This window comes from Schistocerca americana, chromosome 4 (assembly GCF_021461395.2).
Source record: "Schistocerca americana isolate TAMUIC-IGC-003095 chromosome 4, iqSchAmer2.1, whole genome shotgun sequence".
Classification (NCBI taxonomy): domain Eukaryota; kingdom Metazoa; phylum Arthropoda; class Insecta; order Orthoptera; family Acrididae; genus Schistocerca; species Schistocerca americana.
In genome coordinates, this window is record NC_060122.1 from 242,951,135 (window position 1) to 242,969,774 (window position 18,640).

Below are 18,640 nucleotides of genomic sequence, written 5' to 3' on the forward strand. Positions count from 1 at the left end.
GTCCAGGGAGAAGAAATAAAAACTCTGAGGTTTGCCAGTGTCATTGTAATTCTGACAAAGATAGCAAATGACTTGGAAGAGCAATTGAACAGAAAGGATAGTGTCTTGAAAGGAGGGTATAAGATGAACGTCAACAAAAGCAAAACGAGAATAATGGAATGTAGTCGAATTAAGTCGGGTGATGCTGTGGGAATTAGATTAGGAAATGAGATGCTTAAAGTAGTAAATGTGTTTTTCTATTTGGGGAGCAAAATAACTGATGATGGTCGAAGAAGAGAGGATATAAAATGTAGACTGACAAGGGCAAGGAAAGCGTTTCTGAAGAAGAGAAATTTGTTAACATCGAGTATAGATGTAAGTGTCAGGAAGTCTGTTCTGAAAGTATTTGTATGGAGTGTAGCCATGTATGGAAGTGAAAAATGGATGACAAACAGTTTAGACAAGAAGAGAATGGAAGCTTTTGAGATGTGGTGCAACAGAAGAATGCTGAAGATCAGATGGGTTGATAATGTAACTCATTAGGAGGTATGGAATAGAACTGGGGAGATGATAAATTTGTGGTAAAACCTGACTAGAAGAAGGGATCGGTTGGTAGAGCACATTCTGAGGCTTCAAAAGATCACCAATTTAGTACGGGAGGAAGTGAATAATTTGGAGTGTGAACTGAAGTCCAGGAGAAGAAATAAAAACTTTGACGTTTACCAGTGACATTGTAATTCCATCAAAGACAGCAAACGACTTGGAAAAGCAGTTGAATGGAATGGACAGCATCTGGAAAGGAGGATACAAAAAAAACGAAAACAAGGATAATGGAATGTAATCGAATTAATTCATGTGATGTTGAGGGAATTAGATTAAGAAATGAAGCACTTAATATAGTAGACGGGTTTTGCTGTTTGGGCTTCAAAATAACTGTATCAACTATGAAACGAAAAATAATCTTAAAGGCTTAAAGTCAGCCAATAACAAAGTGAGATGATGGACTGATTAGAGAGCCTGTGTAGGGATACAGGCTCTCTAGGACTGATAAACGTGCAACGCTCGAAGTGGCCTCAGAGAGAACCAAGTCGCCTTACTGTAATTCCCCTGATCGAAACTCATTTGAATTATTTTGTCGTTATTAGCAAACCTAGTAGCACAAGGTATTTACTTAATTTTTACCTATTTAAAAAAATGACTTTCCACTGGTACGGTATTTGCTATCAAGTGTGAAAAAAAAAAAAAAAAAAAAAAAAAAAAAAAAAAAAAAAAAAAAAATCAACCTTATTCCACTTGCAAGCTTACTGCCGCAGATATTCAAAGCTCTTCGAATTTCCTCTATACACGTTAGGATCTGTTTGCGCTTTTTATATTCAATAAATCGCCACGAATCTCGTGTGTCTGCATGACAGTTACAAGATGGTCTGCCATCTGTCGTTCTAGGACAGGAATTTTAGCGGCAAGAGACTACGTTCTGGTAAATGACGTATCAGACGATCAAGTCACTAACTAGTATTAGAGATAACCTCCACCTTCCATTTTGTCTTACAATCATATCTGCGCAAGTTTTGGTCGATAGGCTACAATTTGTCTGTGCAGGTGTAATGGGCGTGTGGTCTGGGCTTTAAACAGTTTCATGTACATACATGGCACGCGGCTACTACCTATGCAACGCTGGTTTGATCGATAACGTTCGCGAAACACTTCTGTCAAAAGCGATATGCTTACGAGAAGAGAGAAATTGTTAATACGTCCATGGCAGCAGAGAAGATATAACAATCATCGACGCAAAGTTGGTATTCGTTGATAAATGACATTTGATGGATTTGTAAATGAGTGATTTGGTGCTTCAAACTTTTAACCTCTTGTATAGGTCCAGTCCGCGCTCCCTGCCATAGATTCAAGTCCTCCACCAACACGACAGCACGTGTGTTGCAAACTGAAGAAACTACAGTGGGAAGAAGAGCGCTGCGCGCGTATCGAGGAGGATAATTTTAGGCTGCTACAGCGAATGGGGCATATAATGAGGACTAATCGACTGGATAATCATTGGACGAAAACACCGCCTAAGTAACACGCATTCTGGTAAAGATTAATCTTAGTAATAAGTATAAGCTTTTTATACCTATCTTTTGTTTCAGTTTTCTTCATCGTGTTGGTATATATTACCAACCAACAAAGAAGGAAACTTTTGGGGAGTCGATTCCGTCTTCTGCTCCAAATGGAAGTCGCAAGAATGTTCGCTGCCAAGCATGTAGCACGGAAAAAAATTATGAAAGAAAGGTAAGACAGCGCGTTAAATGAGGGCTTTTCGTAACATTACATTGACTGAAGCACCTCGGTTTTAAAATGGGAGAATCCGGCAAAATCGAAAGAGTTACAAAAAATAAAAAACGAAAAATAAGCGCACTTGTATATCAGTTAAAATATGCTAATAATGAATTGTATGTCACCGTAACGTGCGTCTCTTGTATTTTATAGATAACTCCAGAAACGCCATTAGCATGGGAAGTTCGGAACACAGATTTTGCGAAGCCTCTAAAACCAGAGCGTGCCAGATCTGAGGTAATTGTTAAGAATCAATACAATATTTAAGTACCAAAAGAACGTACACAAGCAGACAGATAAATTCATCTCAGTAGTGTACTAGGCACAAACTGCTTACATTGCATAAAAAAATCGAAACCAGAATTCGCCCTAATATCTCTAAATGCTACAACAAATGAAACTTATATGTCACTTACCAATAACATGACTTTTACATTAGGTAGGGACGCAGAAGCAGCATTTTCGGTTTTTTTTTTATTTTTTTATTTGAAAAGCAATGGCTAGAAACTGCTTGGGGCGGCCATAAAATTTCTTCCAGACAAGTTTTTTTTATGAACTTTAATGACAGCAATAATGATCAAGTAATTATCATTAGTTTTGCTGCATATGTGTACTGCATAAACATCACTTTTGTAATTTAGACATCACTTCGGCCTCTTATGTTATGTGTCAATAGATTGTTTAACACTGGCTGCTGCGAGACTACTGCCAAACATGGCAGAGTTTCACATCTTGTGTCCAGATGCTCCACTCTGTTTAGTATATTGATCTGAACTTGTATTGTGCGTAATATTATAAGCCTTCTACATTACATCATAAGCCACCCTATAGCATAGTGGAGGGTGCCTTATACCATTGCTAGCCATTCCTTTTCCTGTTCAAAGTATAAATGGAGTGACAAGAAAGTTTGTTTCCTTTAGAGATTCCCATTTTGGTTCATGGAGTATTTCCATAATACTCGTGTTGATTGAATCTACCGTTAGCAACTCTAACAACACACCTCTGGATTGCATTGGTGTCTTCCTTAAATCAGACCTGGTAGGTATCACGAACACTCATAAACAGTACTCGAGAGGTCTTTGTGCAGTCTCCTTTATAGATGAACTACACTTTGCAGGAATTCTCCCAATTAACGAAAATAGACCCTAAGAGCTTGCTCCATTTCATGTTACATTGCGCTGCATTATGCTTCAATGTTAAATCAATGTGGCTGTGTCAAGGAGCAAACGACTAATACTGTTTTCAAACAGCACGGGATAAACTAGCCACCGCATGTTTTGCTGTCTACTCATTGTATTGTTTTACATTGATTATGGCAACATTTCACAGCTTTACAATTATTATTAAGTGATAAAGACTTAAAATAACTCAGAAATTGTCATCTCCTTAGCCTTAAGTGGTTGTAAAATAATAATAATAAATAACTGCTGTCATGCTGTTTTTGTCCAACTATTATTGTTACTAACTCCATTGTCATGTGAAGAGTCATTTCAAGTAGAAGTTTGTCTGCTAAACATTCTTAAATGGTTTTGCTGATGCTATGCCCTTGTTTCATCAAGGACTGTCTTAGTAATCACTTCAAGACCATATTCTCTCTTTATTCAATTGACATGAACAGGACTTCTTAAATAAAAAGTGGCTGTCACGAGAAACAGACTATTCAGACAGAATTCATTCTCAGTTACTAATGTAACACGCATGACATACAATTGTGTTCACTGTTAAACACTACTGCACAGCATTAATGATTTACACCACATTGTATAAGCATTATGGACATGTAGTTCAGTTGCTGACTCAAAATATACTACATATAGAGCAATCTTTCCTCAAGAAGGAACTTCCCAGAACTGAAATTGATGAAATTTATCCACACACTGCCTTAACAAAAATTAAATAAAAGTAATGGTATCAGTATGTAATATTACCAGCATCCTTATTACTTTTAGTTTTATTGGTTGAATTTACTGTCAAACAAACTATTTTTTTATTCACAAGACCAGTTTTAGTACAATCTGCTATCAAAAGAAGACGTCAAATAGAAATTACTTATTTTCAATTTACTGTTAGTAAATAGTGGTCTGTATCAAGAGAGAGAGACTCATGGTATCAGCCATGGGTCAATTCAGTAATGAATCAATATGTTCAATGGATAAAAAATAGCTTGCATGTAGCAAAGCTATGAAAAATATGATTACGAACTTCCATATTTTGTCCATTACTGTGTGTCATTAAAATTACTAAATATACACAGTTGTTAAAAAAATATTTCCTTAAGCAATAGACACTAAAAATGAGAGGTACAATCCTAGTTACAGGCATCAGAATAGGTCTAGAGATCACTTTTTTTATATATCATCTGCCAAGATGTTTAAATAAAATCGTGAAATTCACATGGGAGGAAGACGGTTCAAATCCGTGTCCAGCCATCTAGATTTTGGTTTTCCATGATTTCCGTAAATTGGTGCAAGCGAATGCCAGGACAGTTCCTTTGGAAGGGGATGGCCAATTTTCTTCCCTATCCTTGACACACAATCAGAGTTGTGCTTCATCTCTAATAACCTCATTGTCAAGAGGATGTTAAACCCAATCTTTCTTCGTGTGACATTCCCTTTAGGATGCATTCATAAAAGCTGACTTAACATGTAGAACAACACATGACTCATCATCCAATTACTATACAACTCAGAATCTCCAAAGTTTGTTGCTAGGTGGCAACTGTAGTTTCATCTTCAGTAGGAAGAGAGATTAGGGTTTAACATCCCATTGCTAACAAGAGCGTTAGAGACAAAGCACAAAGTTGGATAGAACAAGGATGGGGAATGAATTTGGCGCATAATTTTCAATTGAATCATTCAGAATTCATCGATGTTGATTTGGGAGACAGCAAGATGGTGTCTTAGCCACTGGAAACACCAGTCAGTGTCTCCGACTGCTTTCCAGCAGATCGGTAGGGCACCTTACTCCAGTAATGGTCATAGAGAATGAAAATCTTGGAAAACTATGTGCCTCGTATAACATATGCTGCTGCTGAGAAATATATTAGTTATACAGCTGCTCTATAGTTCAGTTGAAGCAACTCGAGATGACTAATGGTGTGCTTTCCAGTGTTCCTGCTGAGTTATTGTTTTTATTTTATGCACACAATGTCGATGACTGATGCAACCATCTTCTTCAGGTGCTGCAAGTTTTGCTTTTATGTGTACTCGCTTTCTGGACTCCGACCAGACTTTTAATTACTGTTGGTCTCACATCGCTATTATAACCGAGTTAAATTCCCACTACATGCTTTGATGCTCTTTTGTTTTACAGAGCTCACAAATTCTCTCAGTGTTTTCCAGCTCTGGGGAATACGTTGGTTGCTGAGATTTTAATAAATTGAGCATGGGAGCCCAAGCATTACTTAAATTTAATCCTCCATCCTTGTTTGTTAGGTTATCTGATATCTTATCTTTGTAGACTCCTTAATCACACTGTTCTACAAACTTGGTGTTTGCACCGCAATACTGGTGTCGTCGTGTTTCATTTCATGATTATATTTGAGGCTGTGCTTGGTGACAGCTGATTTACATCGTTGTTTCATTCAAGTGTGTTGCTGATCCCCTATGCATCTCTCCATGACTTTTCTTATAGGAAACGCCACATTTGCACAGAATGCGATATACACCTGGCATTTGGAGACCTAGATCGACTTTAACATTACAAAGAATACTTTTTATCTTTTATGAAGGGAGCAAAAAATTACAATGGATGCCATATGAAGGAGTCTACCAATCTTACCGGATGTTGGACCAGCGTAAGGCAGATAAGCTATTTTTGGCTCAGCTTTCTCAGTCCAAACCTCATACTCAGGCATTCTTGAATTTTCATGGCGTCAGCCGTTCAGTTTGATGGTCTGAGTATCCATACCTTTGGAACATTATTTGTAAGTGTTCTACTTCTTTAGTGAGGTTCTCCTTGTCTGATAGTGTTTGAGCTCTATGGAACAGATTCTTTAGTGCTGACTTTCTTTGTTACGAATGATGATGGCTGGAGGCATAGAGATAGAGGTCAGTGTGCGTAGGTTTTTTGTATACACAGTGACCCAGGGAATCTGTTCATTCTTCTCTTAACTAACATATGTAGGAAAAGTCATTGGCCATCTTTTTCAGGTTTCATTTGAATTTAATAGATTGTGTTTAAACGTTCCAGGAACTCTAAAGGTTTTCTGCTCCATCTGGCCGATTTTAGTGCCTATGCTTCAAAGTGTTCCCGTATAGGTTAGCCATGACAAGTGGTAATGGACTATTCATTGCCATGCCTTCAGTTTGTTCATAACATTTTCTGAAAAAATGGATACTCAGATCATCAAATTGAATGGGCTACGTAGTCAGAATCGAGAATTGTTTACATCTTTGCTCATTTTGTGATCCATTTACCACAGCTGTTAAACTTAAATGTTTATATCATGATTTCATCAGCTTTCTAACGTGTGTGGTATATGGAACAACAGAGAAATTCACATCACCACTTGCAACTGCTCTTACACAGTGTGTCACATCTTTATATTATTGAGTGGGTTACAACATCCCACGACATTTGAAAATGGCCACATGTCAAAATTGTGATTGCAACAAATAATGTTTTAATAGCCATTTTTATGGAATGATTTCATTTAAAAATTTCATGAAGGCTGTGGACGAGTTATCATCAAACTGAGTAGGAAGTTCAGATTGAGGGAGAACAGCCAAAAATCACTTGCCTACCTTATGCTGGCCCATTAACTGCAAAGATAGGTAGACTCCTACAGAAACATAGCATCCAGTGTATTTCACTCTCATCAACAAAGATAAAAAGTATTCTTTTTGATGTCAAAGATGATGTAGGTCTCTGAAAGCCAGGTGTGTATTGCTGTCCATGCAAATCTCGCATACCCTATTTGGAGCTGACTGTCTGGGAGCATCAGCAACACACCTGACTAAAACAACCAAGCAAGTCAGCTGGCACTGAGCACTGCCTCAGATATGAAATGAAATACAAGTCCAGTACTATGGTGCAAACATCAAGTTTCGGGGACACTGCCATTAACAAGTCTTTGAAAATGAAGATGTCAGAAAACCTAATGGACACAGATGGAGGTTTGAATGTAAATAATGCTTTGGGTTTGGAACTCAGTTTATTAAAATCTTACAGACCAACATGTCCACCAAACTGGAAAACTGAGAGAATTTGCATTTAATGGAATGTCAGTGAGAGCTCTGTTAAACAAAAAAGTATCAAAGGGCACAGTGGGCATTAGTAATCGAACTGAGCTATAAATAGCAATGTGGGACCAACAATAGTTCACAGTTCGGTTGGAGTCCAGGCAGCAAGTGAACAGTGAAACTTGAGCAGCTGAAGAAGGTCATAAAATGGAAACAACAACTTGACAGAACACCCAGAAGTACGTCATTAGTCAATTGTGCCAAGAAAACCTTAGAGACCGCTACTTAAGGTGATGGCTGATGTGAAGGTGATGGTTGATGTGGACAACTCTAAATAAAATGTTCAAATGTGTGTGAAATCTTATGGGACTTAACTGCTAAGGTCATCAGTCCGTAAGCTTGCACACTACTTAACCTAAATTATCCTAAGGACAAACACACACACCCATGCCCGAGGAAGGACTCGAACCTCTGCCGGGACCAGCCGCACAGTCCATGATTGCAGCGCCTTAGACCGCTCGTCTAATCCCACGCAGGCAACTCTAAATAATCGCCATTACTCTTTCATGTGAATTTATCCAATATGTTGTTTCTTTTACACAAGTTACACATCAAAAAAAGTTTTGCATCAGCCCAGTTCCCAGAACTCCTGAAGATGGATGGTGACTGGATACTGTATCACAGACCCAGTCCCTTTGATGGTTCAGGGATGTCACTAAAGCCACCTGAAGATGTAAATAACCATGCATGAGCAGCACCGATTAGACTGAGGGGGTCTGACAGCCTATCAGTTCCAGTCATTCCACCAAGAAGGAGGTACGCAGCTCATGTTGTCTGTAGTTCAACCATGCCTAGACAGTCAATACCATGGTTCAATCACGTCTGCATTGTTACTCTGTGCCAGGGAGGGCTCTCAACAAGGGAAGTGTCCAGGCCTCTAAGAGTGAAAAAAATCGATGTTGTTCGGACATGGAGGAGATACAGAGAGACATGCCTCGCTCAGGCCGCACAAGGGCTACTACTGCAGTGGGTGACCGCTACCTTCGGATTACGACACAGAGGAACCCTGTCAGCAATGCCACCATGTTGAATAATGCTTTTCATGCAGCCACAGGATGTCATGTTATGACTCAAACTGTGCGCAATAGGCTGCTTGATGCGCAACTTCACTCCCAAGGTCCATCTTTGCAACCACGACACCATGCAGCACAATACAGATAGGCCCAACAACATGCTGAATGGACCACTCAGGATCAACATCACGTTCTCTTCACCAATGAGTGTCGCATATGCCTTCAACCAGACGATAATCAGAGATGTGTTTGGAGGCCTTGGACACACTGTCCAGCAAGTGTAGCAAGGTGAAGGTTCCCTGCTGTTTTGGGGTGGCATTATGTGGGACCCATGGCGGTCATGGAAGGTGCCATAATGGCTTTACGATACGTGAAAGCCATCCTCCGACTGATAGTGCATCCATATCAGCAGCATATTGGCAAGGCATTTGACTTCATGCACGACAATTCGTGCGCCCGTCATGCACATCTTGTGATGTGATGAACCCTATCGAACATGCCTGGGATAGATTGAAAAGTGCTATTTAGGATGACGTGACCCACCAACCCCTCTGAGGAATCTGCGCCGAATCGCCGTTGAGGAGTGGGACAATTTGGACCAACAGTGCCTTGATGAACTTGTGGATAGTATTGGTACAATGAATACAGGCATGCATCAATGCAAGAGGACGTGCTACTGGGTATTAAAGATACCGGTGTGCACAGAAATGTGGATCACCACCTCTGAAGATCTCGCTGTATGGTCGTACAACTTGCAATGTGTGGTTTTCATGAGCAATAAAAAGGGCGAAAATGATGTTTATGTTAATCTCTGTTCTAATTTTCTGTTCAGGTTCTGGAACTCTCAGTACCGAGGTAATGCAAAACTTTTTTTGATGTGTGTATTTTCAAAACCAAAGATTGTGTTGTCATAAAAATCAAACACATTAGAACAATTTTCTACTGGCAGTTCATTTCCTACAAATGTATTTCACTTTTTTATGCAATTACCATTTACTTCCAAACACATTTCATATGATTGCACTACTTTCTTTGTCTTCTCCGTACAGAAGTTTTCTGTCTTTGAATGTAACCAGTTGAAAATAGCAGTCTTTAGGTACTGCTCAACTTCCAACTGTTGCAACATGGTTGGTGGTACCTGGGGTGGGGATAGGGGAAGGAATAGTCTTCTGGAAGATCTTGCTGTGCATGTGTAATTACTTCACACACTGCTCCTTGAGGGTTGTAAGAGGTTAAACATCTAAGATCATCTGTCTCTTATTACCCCCAAGGGTGGGATCTGTACCCCCATCTGTCTATGTTTAAAGTTAATCCTATGTGCAAGTGTGAAAATATTATCCAAATGTTTATGTAGCATGTATCTGAGGGTATAGCCCCATATTTACCCAGTGAAATGTGGGGAAACGCCATAAAACCAAATTCAGGCCGGCTGGCTCACCATCCTTTGTTGTTAACCTGTGAAATGGATTTGATTGGGGTTATGCTTGCCTACCCAAGTCTCACAAGAGGTGCATTAACATACTCAGTTATCTGGTTGACACCGTATCCCTCGCACAAGCAATTTGGACTCCTTTGCCTACTTTCAGGAGAAGTTTGTGTCCTGTAATTTTGATGACCTCGAATTGCAATGGATAAGATATTTCCGTCATGGCACTGTCACTCAATACAATAAAAAGTAATATTTCAGAACTGGGGGGATGTAGTATGTTGCAAGGAAAGCAATGACGAGACAGGATCACCTTCGGGGAAAATTGCTGACATGTTGGCACAGTGGCATTGTTCAAGACAGAGTATGAGAAACTGTGTAACAGATCTATCAATAACAAGATGCCATTCAAATTTGCCCATTGAGTGGTTCTCTCACCACCGGGTTTAGAATACCAACTTCAATAGGGGCAGCCTGAAGGCACCACCACCTAATGTTGTCTGGCACAAACCAATGGCAAGCATCTCTAATTAACAAGTCATGGGTACAGAGTGCTGAAACTAGTGGACAGTCCGTGTATGCTGTACCCCTGGCACTATACTGTCGGTAATTAGCCCCTTTTTACTACACCAAGATTTTTAGAAGCAGCTTTTCTGCATATTTTTGGAACGTAACTATTGAATTAACATGACTGCCGCAAGTCTGCCACTGGTGGTCACAGCAGAGCACTACACCTGACGCCATGTGCCCACTGCTGGATGCAGTGAAACCTCAAGCCTCATGCCGTGGACCAACCTGGTGACGAAACGTCCATCACTAAGTGTGTGGCAGTCTACATTTTAAATAAATTGACCAGCAGTATCACATTTTATGGGACAAAAGTAAAAGTGGGGGACTTGTTTTGTGAGGTGACTATCTGTTCTGCTAATTTATAAGTATCACATGTAATTGACCCCATTTTTTAGCAAGTGGATGGCTGTGAGGCCAACAGTGGTCACAGCAGAGGTTCACAACTGACGCCGTGTGCCTGTTGGCGGCTACACATTCCACTCTGATACAGTTTACCTTTCAAAGGTGTGTAAAGCTGGAGGAAAAAGAAAGTAGTTCAGAATGTTGACTAAGATGTTGTACCTGCCTCCTTGTACAGCAGCTTCAACTTAATCAAGAAATAGAAATTAATGCGCAGTACTGCACTATATACAGTACTAAAGATAGTGGAGGGTGCAACCACTGGTGGGCACATGGTGTCTTGGCCTGAACCTCTGCTGTGTCCATCGGCAGCCTCATGGCAATCAATGTGTTGATTAAGAGTATCACATGAACAGATTCATTATCTACCACCCACCCACCCACCCACCCACCCACCCACCCACCCACCCACTCACTCACTCACTCACTCATTCAATCATTCCTACTGATTTGTTTGTTTACATTATATCATTTTAAAGAGGGGAAGGCAGCTGCAGACTCTTGCACCTGTTTTTGAAACAAAGTAGACACAGCTGAATTTTAAATCTTATCCTTAATGCGTTGACTGCTGAGCAGAACTGCACACCTGCCGCCATGTGACTGACAGTGGTTACAGTCGAGCCTCGTGTCTTATGAATTGCACCTGGCCTGATGGTGAAATATTCATCACTAGGTGTTCAGCAGTCAACATTTTCATGCAAGTAGCAGTTTGGGGATAATCAATGACATTGATAAGGACAGTTCCGAACTAGCTTCCTGCGCCATCGATTTTGGATGGCAAGTCTGTTTTGTAAACAATTCGCAATCTCATCAGCTGTAATTGAATCATTTCCATGAAATCAACAAAAAGATTGTCTTTTTAGTCCTGTAAAATAACAACCATCATTTTTCAACTGAAGTAAGGCAGGGTTTTTGGAAGATGTTTAATGATGGCCATTGCATTGGTGTGTAGGAAGCTATGTCCCCAGTGCTCGCAACAATATGAAAAAAGAATCCACATAACATTCTTTGCTTTTTGTGGTTGTTGGTAAACATTTTTGGTAACCTTCTTACACAGTTTGCGATATCCAAGTTTCACCAGCCCGAACACCAATCATCAGTCAGATTGCAGTTTTTGCCTTGCTTGTTGTACAATTTCATTGGCCTAGATATTAAGCCTGTCTCTGCCATTTGTTATGCACATTTGCACAGCTACTGTTAAAAAGCTTGCACCATTGTTTAATCTTTCCATTTTCCATTGCTGTAGGCCCATAAACAAGGCACAATTTGTGTTGAATTTAGACAACTGAAGATTTGTTTGAACACAAACACAGCATGACTTTTGCAATTGACAGAAGGAACAATTTTCCGGTCCAGTCCAATATGTTTGCTTTCACCCACCATCAAACATGTATAATCAAGACAATGATTTCTGTAGCTTTGTAAACAATCAGTTGGTGGCACTCCATTTGTTAAGCTTTCTTCCGAGCTACCTACATTTAAAAATAAGTTAACAGTCCTTACTTCTCTAATATGCCTTGTTGCTTTGGATATGAAAATAGTCACTACAGAATTCAGCACAATATGTACTTACTAGCAATTTTTGCCTTACACCTTAATACTCTTAGTTGTCAATAAGATACTTCAGTTAGCCTATAACTGTTGATAGACAAGTATTGTAGTTAGGAATTGAGAAATTTTACAACTGTCCATTTTTAGAGTTTAGATGTGAGGTAAAAGCTTAAACACTAGTGTTATCAGGTGGAGAGTAGAACCCTGGTGTGATGCAGTTAATTGATAATTATATCTCACCTGTCAACTTGCATTGTGCACTATGTATGTGTGTGTTCTGTTGAAGATAATATGTTTCATGTTTGAGCCATGGTCATCTGTGTCTCATTTCTGTGTTTCTCTGCTGCTCATCTTCTCTTCTATACATTAGACTGTGAAGTGATATTTTTTGTATTCACACTGACTGTACATTTATAAGAACACATTAATGAAGTGGTTACAGTTTTGAACTCCCAAACCACACAGACCTGTAAACACGAGACAAGATTTGACTGCACACTACCACAAAATTTTGAAAATGCCCTTGTGGCTTCCTTAATGGGGTGTATTGGAGTCACTCTCCAATTAAAATTACCATTGCATAAAGAACAAGACAATCAACAAAAATTGGTTGGGAGGGGGGGGGGGGGGGCAGCATTAGCATGGTAAGCTATAGGATAAGTGGCCTTTAAAGAGCACACTAGTTGTTTTGGAGTGCTGTAAATGATAAAGAACTGGTTCCAGCTGATCATATGACCCTCCACCACTGATGCAGTTGGTTGTATGGGTTAAACTCATTAAGATGAGTCAACATGAAAATGTGACAGAATAACAGAAAGGAGTTATGTGTAGACATGCCCATGACCACAACATCTTTGAAGATGCTTAATTTATTGGTGTCCCAACACTAGTTGTCTAGAACAGTCACAGCCAAGTTAACCCTTGAGCAGGGGCACCTATGTATAAAGTGTGCCAACATTGTCTTTTACCATTCGATTGTTGTTTTACAATTGTAAGCCCATATCTAGTTCTTCATTATTCCTTCAGCTAACACAGTGATACATTCATACATCCAAGTGAGCATTAGTAATATAAAATAAACATATACAGTAATAAACATGTACAGTAATATAAAATAAACAGACGAGGACAAAATTTACAGTCTGTGCAAGAAAATGACCCAGATTACAAGCTAGCAGCACAATCCCACAACTAGATAGTTGTCTACAAGATAGTAATTGAACAAGTAGATGGCTGGGATCTCATGCAACTGCCCTGTTTTAGTGGTTCAAGTGGCTAGTAACTGTGAGGAAACATTTGTATGCGGCTACAGAGTGATATAATGAAAGTTTATTTTATTATTATTTAATTAAACAGAGCTTTAGCTCATATTACGTAAGTTTTTTTAAATTAAACTCAGATTAAATTGCAAGTTTGCTCATACATTATTACCTTGGTATTCATACAGACAGCTATTTGTGAGGTATACAAAGTAAGCCATGCACTTGTTAGAGGGTTAACAGGGTGCAATAACAGGTGTCATAAAAAGATACTAACCATCAGGGACCGGACAGTTAGTTTCATACCCGACCAGAGTTGCTGCTGTCAGTGACTCCAGGTGAAGCTTGGTCAGTTTCTGAGCAAACATTGCAAAGAGAATGCAATAGACACTGGAAGTGAGTACTTGGGAAAGGCCCTTCCATGCAGTGGCACATAAAACTTGTGACCAAACCCTAACGATTTTGATTGATTTATTAATTGAGAGGGTTTATGGGACCAAACGTCAGTCCTGCGATTCCGAAGTTACTCATAGGAGAAATAGGATCCGCTAAAAGTGAATGGATCCAGTCAGGAGCAAATAATGAAGTTAAAACACACAGTAAAAGACATAAGAGGTGAGACCATATCTAAAAACTAGAAAAAAGGATGGTCTTCCCATGGAGGAGTGGTCACAGGGCCCTAGACTGAGAAGACATAAAGGGAGGTCTCAACCACAACCACCCTGCCCCTGTCCCAGGAGTAAAGCAAAACCTTATATCTGGAAATAAAATTCACTTTCAGAGGCAAAACTGAGGACCATTTCAACCATCCATGAATTGTCTGCTAATATTAAAATTAAGAACTCTGGAAGACTGTACGTAGTATGAAGGGCCAAAAGAAGGGGACATTCCACCAATGTATGGGATACTGTCAGTCTGGCTTCAGATCCACATTGTGGGAGCAGTTCGTTGTGCAGGAGGAAGCAATGAGTGAGCCTGGTATGACCAATGTGTAGTCAGCATAAAACAGTGGACTCCTTCCAAGAGGAGCGGAAGGAAGAATAGACTCCTTGATTGTGCGGAGTTTATTACTGTGAGCAGTAGACACCAGATGTCATCTCACTTTTAGGCAGATAGAGATTTGGCATAGATCCACATATCCACAGCTGGAATCATGAAAGGGAATAAGTATTTGCTTCTCTAACCAAATGGTCAGCCAGTTCATTCTCTGGGATGCCCACATGACTTGGGTCCCAGAGAAAGACAACTGAGCAGGTGGCACGGCCAAGGGCAGAGAGGAGGTCATGGTTAGCAGAGACCAAAGGGTAATGAGAGTAGCATTGGTCAGTAGTCTGCGCAGGCTGCTCATTGAGTCAGCACAAATAAAAACACTGTGGAGGAAGGACTGAGAAACAAAACGGAGGGCTCTATGAATGGCTATAAGCTCTGCTATGAACACACTACACGATTCCGGCAATAAATGGTGTTCTAAGCCAGTAAGAGATTGAAAGCGTATCCCACCTTACCTACTCTTTTAGAACCACCAGTGTAGAAGATGGTGGCACCCTGGATGACACAAGACGCTGGAAAACCACAGGGGTGGCAGAGACCTTAGGGCCCTGGAATAGGTCGATCCTAACCTGTGGTCTAGGCATCATCCAAAGGGAGGTTGGAATGAAATACATGGGGTACATTCCAGTGAGTGGAGATGGAGATCCTGACAGAGGGAAGTGAGACCCATTCCAACTGGTAATCCCACCCATGGGCGGTTGTCAGGAGGGAGACACCTCTCGTTTGCAAACAGGACAGGGTACACGGAATGGTCAGGGAACTGGTGAATGGTAATTGCGTAAGGAACCAGGAGTTCGCTCCGTCGTATTTGTAGAGGGGACAGCACTAGTGCGAAACGCATCAATAGCCAGACGCGCCCCACGGTGGTGAACGGGGTCAAGTATTTGCAGAGTGGAAGGAGCTGTTGAGTCATAATTCTGACTGCCATAATTTTGACTGCCATAATCTAGTCTGGACAAGACCAGGGCATAGTAAAGATGGAGAAGATTGGTACAGTCTGCACCCAAGATGTGCGAACCAGGAGGCAGAGAGCATAAGCTTCCACATGCATGTGGTCTTTAGGTGGTGATTGTGATGCAGCCATGTCAGCTGTTTATCAAAAGTAAGGCACAAGAAATGGATCTATGTTACAACACCAAGGAGGTGGTCACCTAAATAAAGTTCTGGATCGGGGGGTGGGGGGTGTTACTGTTGGTTGGTGACAAAAATGCTTAAGCCATGTTTTGGAGGGAGAAAGCTGGAAGTCATGGAAGATGGCCCACACACAGGCCTGTCGGATGGCACCTTGGAGCAAGCACCCAGCAGGTGCTAACGAGTGGGAGCAGCACCAGGTGCAAAAATTGTCAACATACAATACCGGGATGACTACAGGCCCAACAGAGGTTACGAGCCCATTGTGGCTATGAGGAAGAAGGTGACACTTAACACAGAACCATTGTCCTGAATCTGAATAGTGCTGAGTGAAGTGCCAACTCAAATCAGAAAAGCTGGTGAGATAAAAAAGCGTGTCGCGAGGTGTTCTGTAAGGATTGATGGATCAGTACACAGAGCATGCTGCAGGATAAGACCTTGAACGGTGGATTGTCGCTGGCAGCCCAGAAAGCTATGGAGCTTGGACCAAACCAGCAATGAAGAGGCATATGTCCCCAGGTAGGAAGGTAGCACTCCCAACATTCCTTATTACTCTGCTTAATAAGGTAACGAGCCTTAGCATGGAGACCTTTAAAAGTGAGGAGAGTGGTCTGCGAAGGGTATTGTTGAAATTGCTGCAGAACACAATCGGCAGTCATGGACGATGACTGCTACATCCTTGGTCCACCACATTACTGGTCGATGACGAGGCAGACCTGTGGATAGGGGGACAGCAGTGCCAGCAGCATCAAGACTAGTGGCAGAATTACCTTGCACGACCCCATCAAAGCAATTCGAGAGGGAGGTGTCAAAGTGCACAGCAGATGCGTATAAAGGCCAAGTGGCACTGCAGAATGCCCAATGTGGGAGCCTCTCTGCCTAGTGGCAGCAGGGGAATGATAGAATCACCAGAAAGTGATCACTGGTAAGATCATCATGGGATGATCAATGTAGGGGAAAACCACGAGAGCAGGGGAGGACATCATAAGATTGATAGCAGTAAAGGTGCCATCAGTGGCATTAAAGTGTGTAGGGGAACTATCATTGAGGAGACACAAATCGAAGTCTGTAATAAGTTGGTCAGTTAGGAGATTCTTACCCATTGATGTGACCCTTCCCCACAGTAGGTGGTGGGCATTGAAGTCCCCAAGGAGGAGAAACACGGGTAGGAGTTGCTGTATTAATGTAGACGGGTCAATATAAGGAGTCACTAATGACATTGAAGTGAACCAAAGTGCATTTTCCAGATGCTACCCTGTGGCCAGCATCATTTTAACAGAATGCCCGATAACCACAAAATGTTGGAGAGGGGTCATCACAAAAGTGCGTTTCTTGAAGAACAAGACAGGATACAGAATAGGAGCAAACAAGATGATGTATTTCCGGTAGGTGACAGTAGTATTTGTTGCAATTCCACTGGATGATTGTGTGGTGAGAGTCCAAGTTAGGCATAAAGAAGCCGAGAGGAGGTCATGTCACTCTGTCAGTAGTAGTCATCCATAAATAAGATGTCAGGCTAAGGTTGCGAGGGGGAGATTGGACCTCTGTGGGCACCGGAGGGGGCCTTGTCTTGGAACTTAAGAAGAAGTAGTAGTAGTAGTAGTAGTAGTAGTAGTAGTAGTAGTAGTAGTAGTAGTAGTAGTTCTCCTCCTCCTCCGGAGATGGAGGAGGGCAGCAGTGCACAGAGGGAGTACAGGTATCTGCAAGATCTGGAACCGAAAGAGAGCGGCGACCTTGAGGTGTACAGATGGTGTGTCCCATGGCCGAGTTGTGGTAGGAGGCTTCCGGCCTAAGAGACACTGAGGATAGGGGTCCCTGAGGGGAGCCCCATGACTGGCAGGTGTTGAAGAAGGGAGCACTTCTTCAGCCGGGGTGGGGGAGTGGCTTCTGGACAGGAGGTTATGGGAACTGCAGGGGAGGGGGAGGGGAGGGAAGGGCAGAGTGGGGAGGGGGATGGGGCTGGGGTACAGAAGAGGGAGAAGGGGGAGAGGGTGTAGCAGAGGAAAAAGTTGAAGAAAGTGACACTGGATGAAGTCTCATATTTCTGGCAAGCCTCAGCATGGGACTGGTGATCTAGTGGGTGTCCACAGTCACCACATAGAGGGTCTGCTGTACAGCAGGAAGACCTATACTCAAGACGCGAGCACCTCATGGGTGGTGAGACTGTGGTTTCACATCACATCTGGAGCACATAACCTTGACCACCTCGGAGGGTGTCCCCCTTGAAAGTCTGAACGGAAGCGCCAGTATTGGTGCAGTTGTCTTTGCAACCCTTCTCCACAAGTCGAACAAAATGAATGCTGCATTGCTCCAGATTAGCCCTACGAAAAATCATTCCCTGGACCATATTCAGAGATTAGTGAGGAGTAATAGACACTGGGACATTACCAAGACAATCACAAGCACAATAAACTGCAGATTGGTCAGCAGAAGACGATTTGATCAACAGGAAGACCGACCGCATCTTACTGAGAGACTCCACTTCACCAAACTTGTCCTCAATATTCTCCACAAAAAAACAGTGACTTTGTGGCAGTGAATGCGACCCCATCCATCGTAGTTCGAAATTGAGGTAGTGGCGAAAGTGTTTCATGCCAAGATAGCGAGCGTGGCCCTCCTCCCATGGTGTAGCCAGGGAAGGGAAGGCTCTGCCAGGTCATGAAGCAGCATTCAATGATCCTTCACCATTTG

The 18,640-nt window shown here is 41.6% G+C and overlaps 1 protein-coding gene across 1 annotated transcript in view; it reads left to right on the top strand.

The window, feature by feature from the left end:
• The first annotated feature begins 1,600 nt into the window (after positions 1 to 1,600).
• The window catches only part of LOC124612360, a 54,253-nt gene continuing 37,213 nt past the window's right edge, over positions 1,601 to 18,640 (top strand). The window contains exons 1-4 of the mRNA XM_047140517.1: positions 1,601 to 1,771; positions 1,853 to 2,049; positions 2,121 to 2,262; positions 2,461 to 2,544. Of these exons, the coding sequence (XP_046996473.1) occupies positions 1,700 to 1,771; positions 1,853 to 2,049; positions 2,121 to 2,262; positions 2,461 to 2,544 (495 nt within the window). The 5' untranslated portion in view covers positions 1,601 to 1,699. The remainder of the gene's footprint in view (positions 1,772 to 1,852; positions 2,050 to 2,120; positions 2,263 to 2,460; positions 2,545 to 18,640) is intronic.